Below are 24,314 nucleotides of genomic sequence, written 5' to 3' on the forward strand. Positions count from 1 at the left end.
TCAAATTAAGGAATATAAAAAATGGACACAGCCTACATTATTCATGGCCTAGTGAGTGACCCAAAGAGCCTGAGCTTACAGAAAGTTCAGTGAGTGATGTTCCCCTGTCTAAAGCCATTGGACCCCATAAATCACTCTAGCCAGAGTGGACTTAACACCCACAGCAGAGAAGCCCAGATAAAAAGATGAAATGTTTAAGAACACAAAATATCAATAGTGATCCTGAGCAGCAGAAGGTAACTTTCAAATCCGTTGAATCTGTTGCTTCATCCTTATGTTTACATAGTACTCATTTGTTCTCAAGAGTTTATTAAAAATAGCACCCTTTCAAATGTGAGTAGAACAAATTGTACCAAAACTATAACCAAAACATATGGTCTACCTACAATTTTGGCAATTATCAAGTGTGCTCTCCTGAGTTACTACAATCATTAGCAAGGGTTTTGCAAACACTTTGGATGCTCCGGAAATTAAAAACAGCCTGTTGTGATGGTTTGACCCTGGCTGGAGGCCAGATGCCCACCAAAGTTACTCTGTCACCCCCCATATCAGCTGGCCAAGGGAGAAAATCTATATTGAGAGGCTTAGGAGTCGAGATAAGGACACGGAGAGATCATTCTGCAGTCAGTGTCATGGGCAAAACAGACCCAACACAGACTAAAAAAACCCCACCATCTAATTTGTTGCAATACACACACACAAGAAACCCAGAGTAGGATAATGAGAAGTAAAACCAGATCTTAAAACCACTCCCCCCACTCCTTCCTTCTTAGCAGACTTAGCTTTATTCATGATTTCTCTCCCTACCTCCCCCTCAGGTGTCACAGGGGAAGACAGGGATGGGGGTTTTGGTCAGTTCCTTAAGAGCTGTTTTCCTTCTTAGTAGGGAGGGGGATTCCTCACACCCTTCCCCTGTTCCAGCATGGGGTCCCACTCATGGGATAAAGTCTTCCATGAACTTGTCCAATGCGAGTCCTTTCCCATGGGGCTTCAGCTCCTCACCAACTGCCCCAGTGTGGGTCACTTCTATGGGGTGCAGTCTCTCAGGCCCAGGCTGCTCCAGCCTGGTCCCCCACAGAGTCATAGGTACCCCCAGAAAACCTGGTCTGGCGTGGGCCTCTCTCTCCATGGGCTGCAGGTACTGCCAAGAGCTTGCTCCAACGCAGGTCACAGCATCTTCCATATGTCTCCACCTGCTCCAGTGTGGGGTCTCTCCATGGCCTGCAGGTGTGATCTCTGCTCCCCATCATCCTCCATGGGCTGCAGGGGACAACCTGCTCCACCATGGTCTTCTCCACAGGCTGCAGGGGAATCTCTCTCTGGCACCCGGAGCGCCTCCTCCCCCACCTTCTTCGCTGGCCTTGGTGTCTGCAGAGCTTCTTACACCTTACTCCCCTCTTGGCTGCTTGCAATTGTTACCTTCTTAATTGTGATTCTCAGAGGCTCTATGACTGTCGCCAATGGGCTTGGCCTTGGTCAGTGGCAGATGTGTCCTTGAGCCTAGCTGGTGTTTATTCTGGCTTAGGAAAAGCTTCTAGCTGCTTCTTGCAGAAGCCACCCCTGCAGCCTCCCCTCCTCCACCAGAACCTTGCCACACAAAACCACAACACCCATATTTGTAGCAGAAACAAAGACATGTCAAGGTCTTGTTGGTCTCCCTGCTAGCGCTCTAGAGCTGCTTGCCTGCCCCAGCATCCCCACAGGTTTGCTGAGGTGCAGTGCCTGAATGGCAAGCTTTAGCCTCCCTAGCTGCCTCAGCAGTCCCAGCACTGGCAGATGTGGGAGGCTTCCCACCCTCCATCCACACTCCCTGTCCTCAGAATTGGGAATTGCTTTCTGTCTTTCTGTACTGCCCCAAGTTGGCTATGCCATTGGTCTTTCCTCTCTTTGGCCACAGGCTGTCTTCCCATTCCCATTATTCAGCTGCTCTCCCGTTATTTCCAGTCAAACCCAGGAAACAGCAGCAACAAAAAGACATTTTCTGGCTCAAGCATTATGTCAGCTGTACAACTTAAACCACATCTTTGTCTGGTATATCATCTTTCCCTTTGCTTTCATCTGACCACGACTCTAGAAGCCCCCTCATAGAACTGTGTCCCCTTTTGTCCTACCTATGTTGCTTCTCACCTAGTTTTCTGGTGACATTCCTTGTTGCCATTAGCATGACTGTGCATACACAGCCTGCTCAGTGCAAGTGAATTAGCCTTTCATCCAAGGTGACTCAGTCACCTTCCTTCCTCCCTTTTTACTGCATCTTTCAGAGGTGGAAACTCTAACTCCATTTAACTCCAAACATTTATTTGAGCCTCTTAAGCATCGATGCCTCATCATCCTCTGCTCACTGAGAGGTTGCAAGAATGCAACTTCAACCCATCTATCGACTGCCTCTCTCCACTGACTGTAGAGGGAGCATAGATCCCTAATTCTTATGTGCCCAAGATCAGTCTGCATGAATCCATGCAGTCGCATGTGTTAATTGATAGAGTATTGAGGTCTGACATATATCTTGTTTAGGATAGTCACTGTATTTCTGTGGGCTTATCCAGCACTCAGGAGAATGGGCCTGGAGCTATTCTGGAATACAGATAAAAATAACCATGAGCAGAAGGTTGGATGGCTAGTGTAGAAGTGCAGACTCTCAAGCCCTTGCAGAAAAACTCCCCCTGGGCAAGGGGTCCTCAGCAGCCTCGGGTGAGTTCTGGATCTGACAGTCCCAAACCCAAATATGACAGGTCTTTAAAAGGGGCCGGTTTGGATTCTAAACTCTCCTACCTGAGCCAACATACAAGTGAGTACTCAATAAGGAGCACTCTCCACACACTATTACCGATAGGGAGATGTCAGTATTCTGGAGTGTTTTCACCACTTTGGGTAGGAGTGCTACCTTCATCTGTATTTTATCTAGGCCCTGGAATCACATGGGTTTTTTCCTATATAGGTGCTGTACACTAAGCCACTGAGCACAACCCAAAGACTTTGTTTTGTTTGTTTAAAGCCTGCTTGCAGCCATGAGGTTTTGAAATTCACACTTCTCTTCAGCTGCTGAAGCAACACTCAGGGATGACATATCACAAAAGTGAGGCTGACTGCTCAAGTCCAGAAGGAGACATACCATAAAATAAAATAAATTACACAGAAAAACATGCCATGGTAAAACCAAAAGGGAAATAGCACAAGGTGATAACATAAGCAATCCAAAAAGCAAGCAAACAAACTAACAAAAAAAGTACAAAAGCTCACACCAGTTGATCCACAAGAATACTCAAATAAGGACAGCAGTGTTCAGTGGAAGCTACACAACAGCACCATCATCCAGCCGCTTTACTCTTCTTTTATAAAAGTGGATCTAATATTAAGCACCGGAGCCCGTTGCTGTAACATGAGGAACTAATGCTGGTCCCACAGTATGAATCATGGTGAGTTTCTATCTGTATTTACATTTTCTGGACTTTGAACAAACTGACAACAGCTAAAAATATAGCCCAGTTCCCATTTTGGCCCGTTCTAGCAGTTCATAGCTTGTGGTGGTTCACTGTGAAGGTACCAGAGATGTGATGCAAGCTCTTACCAATTGGTGTGGATAGGTATTTGAGCAGACAGTTTCCCTGAGCTATCAGTTCTTAACTTCTGTGCTGCCCAGACATGATGACAGGAATCTAAAAGCTAATTACCCTGCAGTTCTCCTTCCTTGCTACTGCCCGTGTTTGGTTCTGAACAGCACTGATAGTAGCAAGCAGTGAAGGACTCAGGAAAAAGGAAAAAAGGGTATATTTTAACTTCAAAATTACCACATCTATTACAGCATCTCTGAAAGATCTGAAGTTCTGTACTGCCCACTGTGAATTAACAAAAACGTAATTCAAAAATAAACCAATAATTGTGAATAAATGCCAGCATCACATTTTGCATAGGTAGCTGTATATACTAAGCAGATAAGGCTAATTGGACTTGAAGAAGTTTCTGTGTACCATGTAGACTAAGCCCTTAAAATATGGAAGCGAGGTACACCATGGAGGTCTTATTATTACTACCAGAAAAACAACGGCAGGTCCATCTTTACCTGCTCTCTCAAGGAAATGGCACTTACACAATCACACTGTCTGTTGGTATGTCTGTTAGATGTACCCCTATGACAAATCATGAGCCTGTTGGCCAGTTTTAACCACATCTGACAGAAGAACAGGGGTCTTAAAGATAAAAGCTCTTCCGAATGTCATGCAAAATCAGCGCGTTGTGGTGAGGAGACCACAGCAGTTAGTCCAGAATGAGACAAGATCTCTAAGAGCTTAGCAGCCATGGGTGTTTTGGCTGGCAAATGTGCAGCAGACCTCAGAACCAGCCATGGCACCATCTGCTTCCTGCCCACAGGAGCGCTGGGGCACCAGGGAGGTCATAAGGACTCACGGGGACATCTGTGGTTAGTAAGCTGCTGTAGGACATCAGACACTTATCATAGGAAACCAGGCTCCTTTAGTTCTGCATGCAGCCAGTTGTTCCTTTCTTTAAATTAACCTACAGAAGAAAGATCCTTGTTAAAGGTCACAGCAACAGAGATGATGTTTGCAAGAAAGTGTCATCAAGAAGCCAGTGTCTGATAGTTTCAAATGAATCACACTGATATTAGAGCATGTTATACTATTCTAAACTGACCATGATGCTCATGTAATCTGCAGATGCCCACTCTGAACCCCCCTTTTAAAAAAATAAAATCCTAGTGCCTTACTGCTATTTGGAATTTTATGTTGAACTCACACGCAGGAACAAATGAAATCAGAAGAGCATAAGTAGTTTTCCAGTGTTTTCTCTTGTGAAGATGAACAAGCATCTTAGGAAGCCACTAATCATTTGCACTGGAGGGAACAGTAAGAGAAATCTCGTAACTTTGAAAGCATCATAAAAAAGTGTATTTCCTCCCCTTCTCCATCCCCACTAGCACCTTCTGCAGAGAACTGCCCTCATTGCTGGAAAGCAGCACACCTTGTGGTATCAACCACGGGAAGATGTGGTCTATGCCCTTGGGAAAGCTCAGAATCACTGATTTTTGTCAGATTAGTTAAGGAGGAGGGGACACGGAAAGATTCAGAGTCTGGATGGCAACCATGAGAGTAGCATGCTGCTTCTTTTAACCATTTGCTAACTAGAGTTGGGAACATACAGTTTATTTTCAGTAGAAAGAAGAAATTGGGACCAATATTTCTTTGTTCAGTCCTATTTATTTGTAAAGAAGGAAAAAAACAACCCCTGTGTCTTTAAATGTAAAAGGAATCAAACCACAGGAGATATGGGCTTTGCTCACAAATCCAACCCCCTTTAAAGCTAAGACTTTGCCTTAAAGGTCCTTTTCTTAAAAAAAAAAAAAAAAAAAAAATTAACAGCAGACTGCTGTCACTTCTATGGCTGTGGCCATTGCTTTCTTACATCCCTGTCTGAGTTTCGGGGGATTTTTCTCTGCCCTTCCTCACAGAACCACAAACCTTTACCAAACAGCGCTCAATAAAACCTCTTTACCTTGCACATGCTGATGCTCTGGAAAAAAGCTTCTATATTTCAGTTATCTGGCCCATAAAAGATCCAATTTCTTACCAACTTACCAAAACTTACCTAAGCTTATTAAAACTACTTACCTCTCTGAAGGCCTGGATAGCGTTAGACGTGGGAAAATGATAGCAGCATGTAATCTGACTAAAGACACTCAGCATGGTATGACCTAAGGAAATAATAAAAAGGATCTCAACTCTGGTCTGCAGAGCTAAAAGCAACACTAAATGACATAGTGCTACAATTCCTCCAGTAACAGATTGTTTGCAGATAAAAGAGATCAGCAGTCAGTGAAACCTCAAATGTAATACAGCAAATACAGGAAAGGATGGAGAAAAAAAGAAATGTATCAAGAAAATACTGAAGAAATTGCCGTATCTTCAATCAGTGTATCTTCAGTGAAGGCGATGATCTTCTTTAGTGTAATGGAGCTGAGAAAATAGCCCAGAACAATTACTAGAGATTAGGATAGTTATAGAAGAACAAGGAGGAAGGGAATAAATGAATGGGTGAAAACTAGTTTCACTTTGCATTATCTAGCAAAAGAATACTTTAAATAATGTGCTTACTCAGATGAACAGAACTTTACAATATTCTAATGGTAAACCCAATAACCCCATTCCTCCAAGTGCTGCTGACAGTTTCTAGTCACCTGCACAGACTTCCAAGTTCCTTCAGACTCAGAGTCCTAATCCCTGAAAGCACAAGTACTATGCCTTTCTAAGGCACGAGAAACAAAGAGGCAGTGCCTGGGAAGTGTCCTTTCCTAAAGGCGCAACAGTTGGACAGAGGGAAACATAACCTTGATGGGTTTTGCTGTTTGGGATAACACGGTGATTTGGCCAAGGAGTAATTCTAGACTGTGCAAACATACAACACAAATAAGTGTGAGCTGATTTTCAAGTGTTCCATAGATAAAGTAGATTTCCATTCTGATAAATTAAAAAGTTTTTTGGAAACCAGCTCTTGGCATTGAGAAAACACTCTTACCCTCGAAACGAGGGCACTGCTTGTGCACTGCATACTGAGGGCTTGGGAAAGTGAGTCCGGGCAAGGTGCCATTCCAGCAAAATAGCAATAGAGATGGGAGAGTCCCAGTAGCTGGGAACAGTCCCTGCATTGTTTAATTTACTTATGTGGCCATAGTCTCAGGTTTCTGGTGATCCTCCAGAATCCTTTCCTATAGCTTCAGTTTTGTAGACGTTTTGGTCTTTAGAAGTTAAAGTCCTGGGCAAATCATACACAGCACTTACACAGGATGATGGTCATGGTAACCTACTCTGTAGTCAGTGTAGAGGGACAGGTGGTCTTCAGAGAGCCCACCTGGGATGTGACTTTCCATTACTGAGCACCTAGCTTGCCCCACTGACTGGAGAATGCTTTGGCTTTAGGCATGTCAGGTCACTGCCTACAGCTTGGGTAGGATCAGGCTATATGCAAGTCTCTGGATGTCTGTGCAAAGCAGGGTTCATAGCCATGCAGGAGGCTTTGTAATGAACTCTAAAACAAGTGAATCAGCACTTGACTCAGAAAAGAAATATACAACTGTACACAAAATAATAAACTTTAACAGTATTTTCCAAGCCTCTGTTTCCACAGCATTGTTTGGCAATATATCAGACATCCTCTAGTGTATCTACAAACTTCTTGTATCTCACTGCTTCTCCTCAAAATTACGGGTCCTTCCTTTGACATCGTAGGATGTCACAGTTAAATCCCACCTCTTTTCTCCTGCTTCAAAAAATTGCCTTTCTTTCCCATTCAAAACCTTTGAAGGACTTCCTATATCTCCCCCTTTGTTCCCTCTGTGAGTCCCTCTGGAACCGCCATTCTTTTAATATCTGTTCCTTCTTCCTGTTTGAGAAGTTTCCACTTTATCTGGTACAGCCATTAAAGTCAGTGCCTCTTCATCACTCTGGCAAGTTATGTGGTAGAGACTCATTGAGCAGATGGTCTGTTTCACATTAAAAATACAACATTCATAATAACATTGTCCGAAATTCGTAAGATATGTAGAACACGCTGACCACCTCATATGCCTGGGATCAAACAGAGTTTAAATGTTGTTTAAAAGGGATGCTTTAGAGGTTTTTCTAAGAGAAAGCATAGGACTGAGCCTACTTTAATCTCATAAACAGCAGCTGACCAGCTAAGTCAATCAACCCAGATATTTAAGTAAGACATAGGTAACAATGTTTTTGAAATTTCACCTTTTTTATGGGAAAAAAGGTAATAGTCAATGCTAATAATAAAACAGCAGTAACAAATGTAAGTGTTTGAAATCCCCCACTGCCCTGTTGGGCAGGGCAAACAAACACTAAAGACAATTAAGTGTCAATACATTTTTATAATGTTTAGTAATTAGATGTGTGGGCAGCAGTGCATTCAACACGGGACTACAGTGAAGACACTTTATAAATAAAAAACTGAGAATTTATACAACCTCTGAAACCTCTGTGGTGAAAATTGCTGAAGATAGGAAACAATTTTTGATCTAGAACATATATTTGGAGGTCTGAATGGGTCCTTTCCGATGATAGAAATCACATATATGTGGTTAGTGTATTCATTTGTCCACCTTATTTTGGAAATGCAGTGAATATTCCCGCCTTCTCTCCAGTAGAGTGATCTAGAAAAACAGTCAGCTGTGCCTGTATTAAATAAAACTGGAAGGCACCTTTTAACTATGCTCCCCTCTTTTTCTGAACACTTCAATTTGCACAGTGGAAAAGCAGGGGTAGGTTTCACAGCATGACACCTCACGCGTGGCACAGTACAGCTGTAGACACAGAATAAAAACATACTACACAAGAAATGCAGGGCACAGCAACAATACTTTAAAAGCTCTCCTCTCCCTTAGCAAACTTACTAGTGACTCTTCTTAACAGCCACAAAAATCCCAAAGTTGGAGTAATTGTTCTTGGGTTTGAGAGAGCAACAAAGTCTATGCAAAAAAAAAGTCGATTTTTTTAATTCGTGCTGTTGAACTCATAACAGCACCGAGTATCTTTGGCTCATTTAACCAGAGATGATGTTGGAAGAACTCCTAACATTTTTCTGCCTTATTTTACACACACGGTTTATACAAGTGCATTGATGCCACTTTGTGATAAATGCATGTTAAATGACTTTAATCTACAAAGGAGCCCATGTCCTAAGCCAGTTATGATTTTCTGTGATTGCCTTAATTTATCAGCTCTCCTACTTCCTAAATTTCTAAGCTGCTTCAAAGACGTGCCCCCAGTGGTGGCTCCCCAGAAGACAATAAACTTCCTCAGGCGGTGGGGCATTAAGTGGGCAGTGCATACAGTGACAGCATCATGCATCCTATGGAAAAGGTTATGGCATTTACTTTTCTTGTGAAGACCCTCTCAATCATTATTGCTTTAAGACAAGCAAAGCACACCCAGGCACAGAACTACACTTTTCTGCACTGGTTCCCAACTAATGCCTGCAGTGCAGGTGGAGCGGGCTGACAAATTCTGCAGGACTCATGCCAGCTCTGGGCAGAGAAAGTTCAGGACAGACTCATACATTTTCCAGCTGGGGCCGGAAATCATCCTGGCTACAGAGGGTGGAAGTGGTGGGAGAGCAGGACACCACCTGGCAGGAAAAAGGGAGGGGAGGTGGCAGCAGTGGCCCCATGGACAAGAAGTACAAAGATGCTGAAGGCAAGTAGAGGAGGAAGGAAGTGTGCAGCCCTGCAATGTGAGGAGTGAACACAGATGGATGCCAGCAAGAGAAAGCCTGGGAAGCAGTGCTCTGTGTGATAGCCCGCTCACAGCGGGACAGAATCCCTATGGATCATTTCATTGACTTGCAGGAGTGTGCAGCAGATGCATCAGGTTTTGGTGGAGATATTTGGTGTTAAGAATTGCATGGATCTGGGAGACCTGACACCAAACTCTGTAGTTATATGCAGATAACCCAAAGAAGACCTGCTGAAGGGGCATGGCACAAAGGCATATCGCAGACCCTTTTATTCTGCCAAATTGAGGGACTGTCTTGAACTCAATTTGATCTTAACAGACTAGAACAGAAAGTATAAAAATGAAATATAAATTAGTCATTTAACATAATGCAGAGGTAGGACATGAGAAGCAAAGAGACCGGGAATGGCTATGGAGATGGACGCTAGCCTAGCAAGATGTCTGGCCCAAGCCAATAGCATACTCAGAGAGGCAGAGGTATCCTGGTCTGAACTAGATGTACTTCAGAATGTTTACCAAACATATACATTTAAGATTGTATATATGTATCATCTTAGTCCCTTCCTATGCCTGTATACCTTTAATGTTTTTAACGAGTCGTCTCAGAACAGCATCAAGTCTTACTTATAGATCAGCTTGTACTTTGGCTGCCTACCTGTTCTGCAAGAAAATGGATTCCTTTCCTTCCCGGGCACCCACTTCAGTGATAAAAAAGATAATAAAAATTAACTTCAGAAAAATTAATTCCTCCCTGTTTACCATTTTAATTATAAAATCTGGCCTTCAGGCTTGTGTAAGGAATTGGTCCTTAATGAAATAAATTAGTACATTTTATGTCAATGTAACGTTGACAGCTTTGGTGGGTTTATGACCTCCAAAAGCTACATTACAGAAGTAGGCCACTAGCTTTTACAGAAGAAGAAAAATGGAAGAAGATTCTGAAGTACCCCTATATGAGGGCCTATATTACCTAATAGTTTAGCCTGTTTTTCCTTTAAGCTCTGTTTTATGTTTTAACTCACTAATCAGTGAGAAATAACCTAGAAAGGAATTACAGCAGGTTATACTCTAATCTTCTGCTTCACTTCAGACAGTTCTGAGGTCTGCTAAGACAAAATATAGTCTGAGTTTGTTCTTTCCTTAGAAGCTGGCAGCTAGTTAATGAAGAGATAGACTGGGGTAGCGTATGTAGTTACTGCAATCTGTTCTGATCAGTGCTGACTAATTAGGGTTTGGCTATTTAATTTTGAAAGATGGTTTGAGTTAGAATCTGAAAACTCTTGTTTAGTAATACAAACGAGAAGTGAAAACATATGTTACAACTGAGAACGAAACAGCACTTGTACGGCTCATGTTAAAGGAAGCTGTAGGTGTCACTGACAGCAGCTCATGTCAACTCAAGGGAGATGACATATTTTTAAAGTGTGAAATAACCCACCGATAAACTGCAGTGTTTCAAAAGAGACACTAAAAGTTACAAGGTCAAAGTAATCAGTAATGGGCTTCAGTGGAAAACCCTCAAAAAAGCCTTTAGTCTCTGTAAAAGATCTTTTCTGATGATTTGGTTTTGTTTCATCTGAAGAGATGCCATTGCAAATTTCTATTAGTTTGATTAGAAACCCGGGATATTTTTCTCAACACTAACAGCCTCTCCTAAGGCGTCAACAGGAGAGAAGTTCTGCCATTGCTTCGTGGCATTTTCCTGAAGGGCTAAGCAGGTAGGACTTGCATACATTTAACTGGATAGCACGGCCACTCCACGGTGTAGTGTGGTTTGAGCCAGAATAATATCAAACATGTGCTCATAATTGACTTCATAAGGGTGCTGAATTATCTAAGAGTTGTCCAGTATCTTCCTTCCCCAGAAAGATGGGCTTTCCCAGAAACGCAGTAAGGTGAGATAATGGCTTTGGTCTCATCCTGTTCCACCTCTCCAGGGTGTAAGTGGGTTGTGACTTCTAACGCCAGCTTTGCCCTGAAGCCAGGATACCTTGTAACAGCATGGTACACAAACTTTCTAACATATACTGAATTGTATCTTTTTTATGCTTTTCCATGACTGGGTGAAGATAAATATGTCTACAGCAAAATTTCAGGTTGGAGCCCATTACGCATACTGTGATCAACTCGTTTTGTACTATTAAAAATATTACATCTTAAAAAAAAAAAAGTGGTTGACTCATCTTTTAAGAATACTCAAACATATTTAATATTCCTGACATTTGGCTACCTATTTGCACTCACAAAGCTCTTTCTGGAAGGTGAAAAAAGCACTGTGTTTCTCAGCAATGTTTAACTTTCTGCTTCTTAAATAGTTAAGCAGTATCGCTATTTAGGCTGCTAGAGCATTTGATCTGTTTAAATCTTCCCTGTCTGAAAACATGGTTTATTTATTTATTTATAATATATGGAAACGCGGTTGGAAAAAAAAAAAGAAAAAGAAAAATAAAGTAACAAGCTGGAGTTATGAACTGAAATTACCATAATGGTGTGAAAAGGAAAATATTCAGAGGTTAAAAACATGCCATGTTGATAACTGGTAATTCAGGACAGAATTCGTCTCTTCCAAAAATGGCAAGGTCGCATACTGTCTAATCACATTCATGCTACATGAAGTTTTATTTCTCCCAAAATCTTTGTCTTTTTAGTTGGTGTTGATCTAAGATGTTAGAAATGATTGCAATCTACAGCAACAAGGGGGAAAAAAAAATCAGTTGTTAAACACGTCTGACTCTTGGAGATAATTCAAATGGAAAAAAATCCAGGTCATTGGCCTTTTTAAATAGACCCCCGGCAATATTTACTCCTCCATAAATAGCACAGTCACATGAAATAAAACTGTGTTCAGTAAAGCCTGCAAAACAAAAGAACAATTTACAGACTGAAATGCAAACTGTGGCTCATGTGTTCGCTGGGTAGGATTAAGTGAGCTTGCTGCACGGTCTGTGCTCAGTGACTGTGGTGTCAGATCCACTGGAAGGAGAGCAAGCCGGGTCACGGGAGGTGCTCCATCCTTCAGCGAAAGCAGGGCAGTGCTGAGGTCCTGCTGTAGGCAGTGACTTGTGAGAGACAGCTCTTGCTGTAACATTGCATCTCACAGTGGCAGACACAAGCGCCGCTGCTTTCATCATCATGACTAAGAGCACCTTATGTACAGAAAAATCACAGGCGTTACTGTGCCGCTTCGATTTGACCACTATGGCTCTGCTGCTATAGGGAAAGCAGTCCATTTCCCAGCATGGAGGTACATGCCTCTGAAACCTCAGGAAGACCATTTCTCTCATCTGCTGGCAAAAACAAAGCTTTTTGGATGTTATAGGCAAAAAGGCAAAGGACTAAATTACTACAAATGTTATTTACATCTCTCTAAAGCTCGCGTCAATCTCTCCTGCGTGCTTACCCACGCTTACCGTTTTATCTCAAGTCTTACTTGGTTTTTTTCTCCCCTATAGATCCAGCTCAGGCAATCATGCTATTACATAAGAAACACAGCTGTCTCTTTTAAGTCTCGTTTACAGCTCTCAAAACAGTTGAGAAAGGCTCTAAAATATGAAACAACTGCACACAAAAGCTGCACAACCTCTATGACAAGCTAGTAGTATCCGCAAGTACATGTGACGAGTTCATTCATTAACTGGGGGAGCAGAAGGACTGATCATAATGAATCAATAGTTAAGACTCCTCCTTACTAATAACACTCATTCTGCTTTTGCAAAAGAGGTTTAAAAAATGCCTCCTGAAAAGGTATAGCTTGAAGCTGAGCCTGGTTAGAGAAGAAAGATTTGCAGACAGTGGGTGCCAGCCCACTTGCTGGCGGGCTGTGGAGAACTGGCTGTTCGGAAGACTTGGCTTTTTGTTTCCAGTTGCTAAACCACAGCAGAGACAGATGAAAATATAAAAATACTTTTCTGTTATTATTCTCCAGGGGGAATAGAATTACAAGGGAATAGAATTACAATTTGAGGCGCAAAACCAATTCCAGAAAGCATTCTGCACTGCCAAAGTGCTCAGAACCCCTGGTATAGCAAACCCCTTCCACCTCAGGTTTAGGGAGAGATTTCCTGATCCTCTTCGTTTCCCTTTGTTACAGCCTATATATCTGGCTTACATCTCTTGGCCACATTTTGTACTTTTCTGGCTGCCACATTCATTAAGTTTCCAAGAGCAGCTGATTCCTAGGCACGCAGTAATTCTTGATAGCCTGCTGTGAAGCTGACAGAATAAACCTTGCTGTTTGTTTGTTTAATTCCCTTCACTGAGCATTAGGAATTATTTCTGAAAGAACTCAAGCTTCCAGGTGTTCGCTTTGACATGCAAACATTTCAAAACAGAAATAGTTCCCTTTTATTTTCTAAATGCTGTGTTGAAAAATCTTTACAGGAGAGTGTAACGCTGAGGAGAGAGCTTGTTGGCATTTACAAAGGTCTGGTTTGCCACAGACAAAAGCATTTAGAAAGCGGTAGAGGAAAGGCTGCAGTGGGTTTTGCTGTTGGCAGTGGTGGTTGGTCAGTGGTTGGGTTGGGGTTTTTTGCATTTCAGTGAATGCAAGTGCCATTTATTATATTTAAAAGGACCATGAATCCACTCCTCTTGCTGAGGACCTTTCCCCATTTTGTATATAAACCAGGAAGAAATCTTCTGCACAGAGAATGGATTAATAAATACACACGTGCCCACGTTCTGCAGCTTTTTGCTAAGGAAATGTCATTATGGCAAAGATGCTAACCGACTCTGAAAGCTTAGTTGTAAACCTACATCCCTGAGGGACGCCTAGCATCTTGCTGAGCCAGAAAGATTGCTGTTGAGTTCTCAGACTGTTTCCACCCAGAATGACAGTTCATGGCACAGGCAGAATTAAGGAGTTAAACCGGGATATGTATGCATTGGACTGCCAGCTACAATACCCAGTGTGCAAGTGCATGTGTGTGCCTGTGTGTACAGGCTTACTAAAATACATTTTCTGTTTGCAACACAGTCACGCCGGATTGCCTGACAGAAGATTTAATTAAAAGGTTTTTAAAATAACAACATGAATCAGAGCTAGTTTTAACAATCCATTGCCTGCACATACCCATGTGCATAGTTTTGCCTGGAAAGACTGTAGTGACGTATTCATAGGTATGCCGAAGGAAATCGAACTCGGGGCCTTTACAAAGAAGGTCTCACCAACTAATCTCTGAGTTCCAATCCTGTAACTTCAAATCCTGCTCTAGGAGAAACGTGACAGATGGTCCCTGAGATAACCAATGCTATATTATTTAAGGATTAATCAAGCAGAAGGCTTGGGAACACTTCTGCTAGGTAACGACTAGTTGGTGCAGACCACAGACCATGGAAACATACACTTTAACCTGAAGCATGCAAATAGCTCACTTGGTTTTACTGGGATAGTCCAAGTGCTTAAACTTAATTCCATGCATGCCTGAAAGAGCACAACCTTAACCCTGAAAGCGTTTTAAGTCAGTTCAAATACCCTGAGAAACCGATGGGGTGGTGCATTAGTAAATACAAGCATGGCTACAGCCAACGGGGCTTTTCCTTAAAATGTTTCCTTTTGAGACCAGAGGCAAGTTTTCATGACCTTTCTTCTCAAACCTTCCTGGCTGAGGGTTCATGCAGCTAGGGCATCCTCTTTACTAAATTATTACTTCCATTGTCTCTGAGAAGAGCTAGATTTCTTGTAGCTTGGTCTCTCAGCATCTGTACAGAAGAAGAGGAAAGCAGAGCCATAGTTAACTCCTAGTCTGCTGGTCACCAGGCAACTCCCTGCAACAAAGGCTTGGTAGCAACCTGGTACTTGAAGCATCATTCCAAGCCAAGTCAATCAGGATTCTTCAAGTTAATGATACATCATGTTCTCATCCACCTTTCAAAAGGCCTCCTTGCTGGGTAAAAGGATGCTAACTACAGGAAATAAATCTCTAGGACTGGACAAAAAGAACTGCAAACATGACTTTTTCTTAAATCCGTTACAGAACGTTGCTTCTCTGTTTTGAATAATGATGATGAATGATAATGAGCTTTCTCCCAAACCAAGTTAGAGACGTGTGTGAGGTTTTGCAGAACCGATGCTTCAGTGCATATTGAGGGCTCTGATTTAAGTGTGGCAATAGCTTGGCATAAAATTACTATTCACAACATTCTCTGTGGACAGCTCAGACTTTTATGAATTGGATTTGGAGCCAGCAGCTTATAACCTGGCACCATCGCTGTGCCTTTAAATACACTCCAAAAACCAGGGGGTTCAGAAGCTGACTCAGAGCAGCTCCAACAGCTGTGTAGGAAGCAGTATGTGCAGAAAGCAAGGAAGGGCAATTTTCAGCCTTCTCAGACACAGCGATTTCAGATTGCCCGTCAGAGCTCTCAATTGCTTTTTTATTTTCCTCCAACTACCGTAGTCCCACAGGCCTGTATATTCCTGGCTTTGTAAATCCACTCAACTCCCTGTGCACTGACTTCTAGTGTACATTCATTCAAACACTACCATTTCAGTTTGGGAAGCTGTAGCTGGTCTGTTAGAGGTGCTACTGATTCTTTTCCAAAACAGGAGTAATATTAAAAAGACAAAAGAAAACTCAACAGCAAAACCCCCCTTTTTTTTAATTCAAGACAATACAAGAATTTCTCTCTGCTCGGCTGACTCAGATTTCAGCAATATTTCTTTTATGAGCAATATGTGAAGGTATGATCTGAGAATACCTTCCAGTGCAATTGATATGAAAATTCCATCATTGCAAGACTACACCTATTATTTGCTGAGGTCTTTGTGCCATGGATTTCAACTGCCAAAAGGCGTAGATTTTTACAACATGGTCTTAAACGGCATGGCAGCCACTCCAAAGGCTAGTAACCCTGGAGAAAAAATATTTACATCTCAGAAAAATATTTTTATACGACTTAGAACTTACACAAGGTTTCTCATTAACAATTTCCTAAGTATGTAATTGATGGAACTTTTAAGGTAGACTCTTACACTGGCAACAGGCAGCTAGCCTTGAGTTGCCAATAAACAGTATGCAGGACACACTGGGCAGTGTCACTTTCTAAAAATGGGCGCAGAAGAAAACGACAGCTGCTGGAGGGCAGGCAGGAAGAGAGGAACACACCGACACAGGTTCTGGGCCTCAGTGCCCTCTCAATAGGAGCTGTGGGCCATGAACTGCAAATTAACCAAGCCAGGAATGCAAGGATTCCCTTTACTGCAATGAATTCACGAGGGGGCAGTTTAAAGGACAAGTTGTTTTGTCTATGAAATGGATTTTGCTATATGTATTTAAAAAAAAACCAAACGTCCACACACCTACAAGAAAGATGACAGTGTAGGACTTGTCCCCTATCAGTCTAGATATGCTGGGTCCAGAATTGAATCTAAAGTATACTGAAAAGAACTCTAATCTGAGAGTAGCCCCCACCTCTCTATTTCCAGTCACTAAATGTGGTTTATTGGGGGGGGTGGGCCACACAGGTTCAAACATGTAAAATTTAGTCGAGATTGTGCTGACGGAGGAAGAAACAGCAGAAGGAAACCCAGACAACAGCTTCTACTGAACAGGCTCCCGTCGTCTTAAGTTGTCTTTTATTTTTGCACGAAGCTGTAATCTACACTTGGCTTCCGATTTGTGGCTTATAGGTGTAAACCACAGCTCATGAAGGCCTTCAACAAACACGTACTTACAGGCTTTATGTTCCCACCACAGCTCCTGAAACCTGAGCACGTCATTACAACACTACAGATGCTTCGTCGCTGAATTGGGACGTAGGACTAGGTGGCAAGGAGAAATGTGCTGATGTGCCTAGAACTTATCTCTGTATGAATGACTGCGAGCTCAGGCATCCCACATGCTGGCAGTTCAAGGGCGGGGGGAGGCTGTTCGCCTACGGAAATGGGGCCGAGCAAACGCCAGGCCCGCACGCAGCCCCGTGACACCACCATCGTGCCCCGCAGCGGGCACGGTTCCCCTCTCCCACAGCCGCAACGAGCAGCGGAACGGGGTGCGGGGGTTTCGGGCGCCCTGTGCCCGCAGCCAAACAAGAGCGCGGTGACCGACTCAGCGTGGCGAAGGAAACGCCGCGGCAAGGCGGCTCCCCTGAGGCGGGGGAAGGAGAGCGGGCGGCTCGGCAGGCACGCGCGGGACCCCGCCTCGTCAGCAGCTTCCCGCGCGGGAGGCGGCATCGGCCTGCGGCCGCGTGCGGCTGCTTGAAAGGAGCGGGCGCGACCCGTGTCACCCCAGCAGCTCCAGTGCCGCCCTGCGCGCCCGGGGCGCGGCTCGAGGCACGCTCCCGCCCTCGGGGCAGGGCCCTAGCCAGGACAGCCGCCTTCCCGCGCACCAGCGCGGACCCCCGGCCCGGGCTCCCGGTTGCAACCTCCTCCCCACCCCCGGCAGTTCCCCCGGCGTAGCCCGCGGCCGCGGCAGCGAGCGAGCCCGGGCACCGCGACGAGCAGCAGCCTGCGCCGCCCGCGACGGCCGCCGCGGCTCGGTAAAGCGCGGTGCTGCCGTACCGGCGACGTCGCGCTCCCGACATCCCCGCTCCGGCCCGCGCCGCTTCCCCGCGACCACCCCCCAGCGCGGATTGGCCGGCGGCCGCCCCACCCGCCATCTCCGCCCCTTCCCTTTCTCCCGCGTGCTACGTCAGCCGGGAAAACCCCACCCACCTCACTTCCCCTCCTCTCCATTGGGGAAACCTGTCGTCGATCACTGAACCCCCGGTGCACCGCCTGGCTCCCGGCTCCTCCACAGGCCGCTAAACGGGGAGGGGTTGGGGGCGTTCCACGATCCTCTCTTGCTATTGACTGATCTGCACCGTCAATCACCCAGCACCGCCCTCAACAGGCGTTCCCCTTTCCCTCTTCTTGCTCCTGGCTCTACTCCTTTTCCCTCCTCCCTCCCCAACTCCACTCGCTCCGCCAAGTTGCACGGCCGCTCGCCCGCCGGCTCCGGGGCTCTGGCGGCGCGGCTGCGGCGGGCGGAGACACTCGCGGAGGCCCCCGGTGGAGCAGTAGGGGGCAGGATGACGGCGGAGGCGCGGGGAGCACCCGGCGGCGGTTGAAGGCGGAGAAGGGGGCGTGTGGAAGCGACTGGGGAGCGGGGAGTGGAAGCCGCCTCCCCGGCGAGCTCGGCCCAGGGTTGAGTGCAGCCGATGACAGCGGGCCCGGCGCGGGCTGGCGCAGGCGAGCCTGGCTGAGGGGAACGCGGAGCGGGAGCGGGGCAGCGGCGCCGCCGAGCTCGGCCCGCCGCGGCTCGCGTTGCGCCTGCCCTGAGGAGAGTGGTTCTCCCCCCTCCACCCTTCCCGTTTCCCGCCCCCCTTCCCCCCCCCCCCCCCCTCCCGCCGCGGGAAAGTTTGGCGCCCGCCCGCCCCGCCGGGCAAAGTTGTCGTTGGGTTTGTTTGTTTGTTTTTCCCTTTCCTCCTCCCCCACTTCCGCTCCCCTCGCCGGCCGCCGCGCTCCCCCGCCTCCCCGGCAGCCGGCTGCGAACCGCGGAGAGGAAACTACGAGGGAAGCAGGAACTGAAGAGCCAGGCGGCAGCCCGGACCCAGGAGCCTCCCCAGCGCCCGGCAGCCTGCGCCGGCACCGCCGCCGCCCCGCTCGGACGCCAGCCCTCTCCTCCCCGTTTCCCGTTGGTGTGTGTACGCGCGGGCGGGTGTGAGGGCAGGGAGGACTTCGGTGGGGATCTTTAAAGCCCTATTTTTGCCCGCCCGCTTCTTCCTCCGCTTTAATATATGCTTGTGGAGAGCGACGTCCCCCAGCGCCTCCTCACCGCCCAGCCATGTCGGCGGCCATCTCTGCCGCGGAGAAAGTGGATGGCTTCACACGGAAATCGGTGCGCAAGGCTCAGAGGCAGAAGCGCTCGCAGGGCTCCTCGCAGTTCCGCAGCCAGAGCAGCCAGGTGGAGCTCTCGCCGCTGCCCCAGCTCAAAGGTACTGCCGTTCTTTCACCGCCCCCCCCTCCTCAGCCCCCCGGCTACAGGTGCTGGTGCGCTCGGCTGCCTGTTCTGACACCCCGCTTTGCCCTCCCCGCGCTGCCCTGCCGCCGTCCTGGCTTGTCCCTTTCCACCGCGTTCTCTGCCCTTTCAGCCGTGCCCTTCTCCGCCCCCGGCCCTTTCCAGGTAGGGGCACGGTGGGAGTAATTCAGTGCGCGGATAGGCTTCCCCCTCTCGCGTAAACAAGTGCCATACGGGTCGGTTCTCGTTTACTGCCTGGGGGCAGACTCCATTAACTCGCCACCTCTCTCCTGGGTCACTTAGGAGTGAGCGTTGGGAGGGCAGGTGCCCTTTTGGAGGGCTTACCGCGGAGAATGCGGACGGTAAGTTGAGTTTGGGAGCGCAGGGAACCGAGCGCTAAACCCTGGGAGCGAGCGGTGGCTCCTCCCACGGGGGGATTTTGCGAAGAGGATCTCTGTGCCTGGGGCGTGATGCCCCGAGTTAGCGGAGGGCAGCTCGAGTTGGGGTTATTGATTCCTTCCCGTCGCTCCTGGGCAGTGTTTGAATGGCGTTTTGCCTGTCGTGTTTCAATGATCAGGAGTTGCCTCGGACGTGTTCCGCATGATGCCGAGTGCGAGCGCCCACGAGTGAATGGGAATTGTGGATGTTGGCATTGCTGGCGTTAAAATGCACGGTGAAGGTTTTGTCCTTTGTACTCGAGCTAAAAATCTGATAAGACTCACTTCGCTAGATCACAGAAGTGAAACTGCGGTCTTCCGCACTTCTGAACATCAAAACAAATTTGGTTTCGTCTTTAAAAACAAAATACAGAAATGATTATTAGGCAGAGGCTATAAATTTGTCATCTAAGTATTTGACAGGCACCTGAAAAGTAAGGGAGAGAGACTACCTTAACATGACCCAGCATATTCATTTTACTTCTACTGGTGTTAAAGTCTAAAGGTTTTTGCAGCCGCATATGATAGTGGGGGGAAAAAAAAACCCTCGACTTGCAGCAAGTACTCAAAACTTGAATGAAATACAGCAACGTTTAAAAATGTTCCTAGATACTGGGTATTTTTTTTCCTCGTTCGATTTTTATGGCTTTTGTAGTCATGTCTGCAGTACTTCAAGGCAACTTTTTTTCCCCCTACACTTGAGTGGTAGATGTACGTGAACCACAAAGCTGTCAGCTCTGCTATTAGATGGAAAGAAGCTCGGGTGGGACAGTAACAAGGGGAGGTTTCTTGGGGTTTTTTTTAGCATCTTTGTTGCAGCAGCTTTTGGTGTTGCTTTCAGCAGCAACAGGGCTGTTCTTGCTGCTTGTTTTCAGCTTTACCTGCAAAGTTATGTCCTGCCTTGGCATGCTAGTTTGATTTGAGGGATTTATTACTGGAGTATTTCGTTTGAAATAAAGATTCTGCTCTTCAGGTGATGTTTAGACAGTATGTTTTCCTTAAAGATCGCTTTTATAAACCACGCTTGAGACCTTGTAACAGCGCTTGGTAAATATCACACATAGGTGGCAGACTTAAGAAAGTTTGAATCCTGATCCAGCAAATAGTTAAACAGGCTTACTTCATGCAGGGAGTAATTCCAGCTTAAATCAGCAAAATGTCCAAGTTTACATTCTTTGCTGAGCTGGGACTTTAATATTAAAATTTTTAACTTTCTATGATTAAGTCTTACAGTCTTGTAAGTGCAATTTTCCAGCTTTTTTTACGTAGAAAGCAGAGACATTTGCATGGCATCAGCAGCTCAGATGTTTGGAAATTTGAGGCTATAAACTATCAGAGGAATTTCTTCAGTTATGCAGTTTTATAGTAGTTTGAATTGCCTTAAATTCTTGAAGGAAAATTGTATCTGACTATGCATGTAATTTAAATTTGAAGACTTGCCCTCTAAACCTGCTTCAGAACATATATTTTGGGAAAAATACACTTTTATTAGTTACCCTCTCCCAACTAGCCAGTTAGCAGGAAGATGGGCAGCATTGTTCTCTGTGTGTTTTCCACTAGGTTTGTGATGTTAGATTTGTCCTAAATGTAGCTATAGGATGAGCCCCACAAACAAACAAACAAAAGATTCTAGAAAAGAAGGTGTTTACTCTCTCTGGAATGTGTTGTTTTGTAAAACTTACTGTCCTAAGCACATATGTCTTGGGAAGACTGAGATTTTTGCTTTGTTCATTAAAGCCAATATGGAATTCAGCAATAGTGGTGATGCTGCCAGTGTAGTATCATCTACAAAGTAGTAGCCAGTGTTCCCAGGGAGGGGCTGAAAAAGGAACCTACAGTCATTATACTGATGCCTAAGGGTGCTCAGGATACTCTTAGGAAATAAGGTTAAGACTCTTTACTTTTCAAGGTATATTAAAATAAATGTTTTTTGAGGAGTTTTTTTGAGGTGTTTGAAGCATTTATTGGGATAAAAGTTGTATTTTGCACATGAAAAAGCAGCTTGGTAAAATATTTCATCCTGTTTACAATTTCTGACTTGTTTCATCCCTTTAAAAAAAGAAATTCTAAACCAAGAACAAACAGTATTCTAAAAAGTCCCCAACAGGCTTGTCAGACTGGCCTGAAATGTTTACATCTGTTTTACTGGACAGAGAGAAGTTTCAGAACAAAAGTGAAAATTACCCATGCACTTGAAAAGTACCTTCTTGGGTATATAGATACTGTTGTGGTTTTTTTCCCTTCTTTTCTAGGGACTTTGCCACTGATCAGATAGTGTAACACACTTTGGCTGTGGTGTTTGAAAGCCTATAGACAGATAACCTTAAAAGTATGTATTTCTGGAGTTAATTGTGCTGCTGCTGCGTAGTACCAAATTCCTTAATTTGACTGCATCTTATATCACTGCTAGGAGAAGCAATATGTCTAACTAGTAGCTAATGGTGCCAAATAGTAGGTGCTCCTCTTTCCTTGGGTGCTTTGTTGGGGGAGTGATATTGAGAGGAGGGGCAAGAAGATTGTGTGTTGTCAGTAATGTTCAGCTTGGTTTTGTGTGTGGTGATCTCTCACTTTGAGAGAAAAGCTCAGCGGAACTTGACTCATGTCAGCTACATAAATTAGTATCATGTTCTTCAGTTAAGTTAGCAGATTTTAGGAGAGTGTCCATTTTAATTTATTTAAAAGCTGAATAAGAAATTCTTAAGACCCAGTGACTGTCTTTAAAAGAGAAAGGCTTCTTCGACCTGTTAAATGTTGAAGTTATTCCCCCCACATCTCCTTTTCATTTTGTTACTTTACAGTTTACATAATATAAATCCTTTGAAAAAGCAGAAGCAAAAAAAATGTGCTAACAGCAGGGTTTTATCACTTTATGGATGATTCTAAGAGTGGTGAGTTTCAACCTGGCAAAGGAAGTGGGGCTTTTTTTAAATGTCTTAAGTGGTAATTTTGCCTCAATAGCAGGCAGTTTTAAAAGACTGCAATAGCACATGCAGCTACCTTCAGCTTTGAAAAGAGAGATGCAGCGTGACCTTGGAACCTGATCTGACTTATTACTGTAAAAGTATGCATACTTGTTTCTTTTGGTGTTGGTTGAACAAGCGTGTAAAGATACAGGTGGAAATTGGTGAATAGAAAACATGGTTTGTTGCTTTTATTTATCACAGTTAATATGATCTGTCAGGTCCTGAAGGAAATACACCTTTTTCTCCTGTATACCAAATGTGTCAAGTGCAGCTGGAATGAATAAACATTTCCTGATGCCTTTCTGTGATCTTCTGGATAGCGAATATCCATTTGGGAAGGTGCATGTCACCACAGGCTTATTTCTTATATCATGGTCAGAGAACAAATATGTGAAAAGAAATCCTTAGTATTTGCTTCCAAATTAATCTGTCTCCCCATGGAGAAAACCCTGGCCCTTGCAGCAGAAGAACTGGAAAGTGGTCCAAAAATCTTTCAACCATAGGCTAGCAATGGTTATAATGATCTCTGAGGGGCTGAGAGTTACAGTGGTAAAGCATGCTGGAAAGACATTTTTAAGATGACTTGGTGTGTGGCTTCACTGTTGAAATATGGGGTCTAGAACAGGTGTTAACAATAGTATTTTCTTTACCTAAACCCATGGGGGAGGCCTTGTTTTGACTGAAAACTAGTTGCTGTGTTCAAGCTAAGCTCTTGTGGACACCTTACAGGAATACCTAACAATTCTAATGTTACTAAATCCATCAGAGTCAATTCAAACCTTAAACTTTGGTGTTTTGAGTCATGTAGTGTGTGCTTCAGAGTGACAAAATAAGTGGAGTTAAAAACAGCAGAGAGCAATTCTCTTTGCATATTAAGTTGCCTTTGCTCTCCAAAGGAAAATGCCTGTCAAATTTTTGGAATGGTTCACTGTTACTATAGCCTTAAATACTTGTAAAACAGCAGTTTTCTGTCCCAGGCTTGCACTCTTTTTGTGTATCTCATGATTCATTGTGACTTCTTCTGTAGTCCCCCCATTCTCTACCTTTTGTGTTCAACATCCCTTGCAACAGCAATCCTCTTGGGTGAATTTTTCTTTGAGAGATAGTCTTTATTTCAAATGAAGAATGAGGATGTTCTGTGTGGAGTTGAGGTTTGTCTTGTATATAGTCTGAGCAGGATGTACTAAAAGTGGTTGAAGCTTCTGTTCAGTGAAGTTGCAATCTTGAGAAGTAGACTATAGTAGCTAAAAAGCTTTAAGATTTTTTTTTTTTTAGAATTCTAATGTAGTTCTATGAAAAATGGGTGTTTAATTATTTTTTTTCTATATTAAAGAGCTGTTCCTGGTATATGGAGTGGAACATTTAGTCTTTAATTCTTAAATTGACCTTTTTTTATCCTTAGACTTGAATTTTTGTTCTTAGAATATACTTCCATCAAGAACCACTCCTAAATATAGAGCCTATTGACAGTCTTCACATGAACTTTTCTATTTAAATCTTTCACATCTTCTGTCTGCCAACTTAGTATCAGATTTCTTTTTCCATATTCGTTGCTTTCCAGTTTAGTCAGATATTAGTTTTGCAGGTGCTGAATTTAATATTACTTGCTGTAGGAAATACAAATGGAATTACTTACTGTTCCAGCCCATCCGATCAAAAGATGATAACTTCAATCTACAGTTCGGGTTTTGGTGTTTTACTTTGTTTTTTTAATATCTATCTTAAAAA

At 44.4% G+C, this 24,314-nt stretch overlaps 1 protein-coding gene across 1 annotated transcript in view; it reads left to right on the forward strand.

Annotated features, from left to right (window-relative positions):
- The first annotated feature begins 18,159 nt into the window (after nucleotides 1-18,159).
- PPP2R5A (protein phosphatase 2 regulatory subunit B'alpha) overlaps nucleotides 18,160-24,314 on the forward strand; it is a 47,091-nt gene continuing 40,936 nt past the window's right edge. Inside the window, exons 1-2 of the mRNA XM_084262368.1 lie at nucleotides 18,160-18,868; nucleotides 18,978-19,163. Coding sequence (XP_084118494.1) covers nucleotides 19,013-19,163 — 151 coding nt within the window. The 5' untranslated portion in view covers nucleotides 18,160-18,868; nucleotides 18,978-19,012. The remainder of the gene's footprint in view (nucleotides 18,869-18,977; nucleotides 19,164-24,314) is intronic.

The sequence above is a fragment of the Gallinula chloropus genome (genome assembly GCF_964237585.1).
Source record: "Gallinula chloropus genome assembly, chromosome: 3".
In the NCBI taxonomy this organism is placed as follows: Eukaryota; Metazoa; Chordata; class Aves; order Gruiformes; family Rallidae; genus Gallinula; species Gallinula chloropus.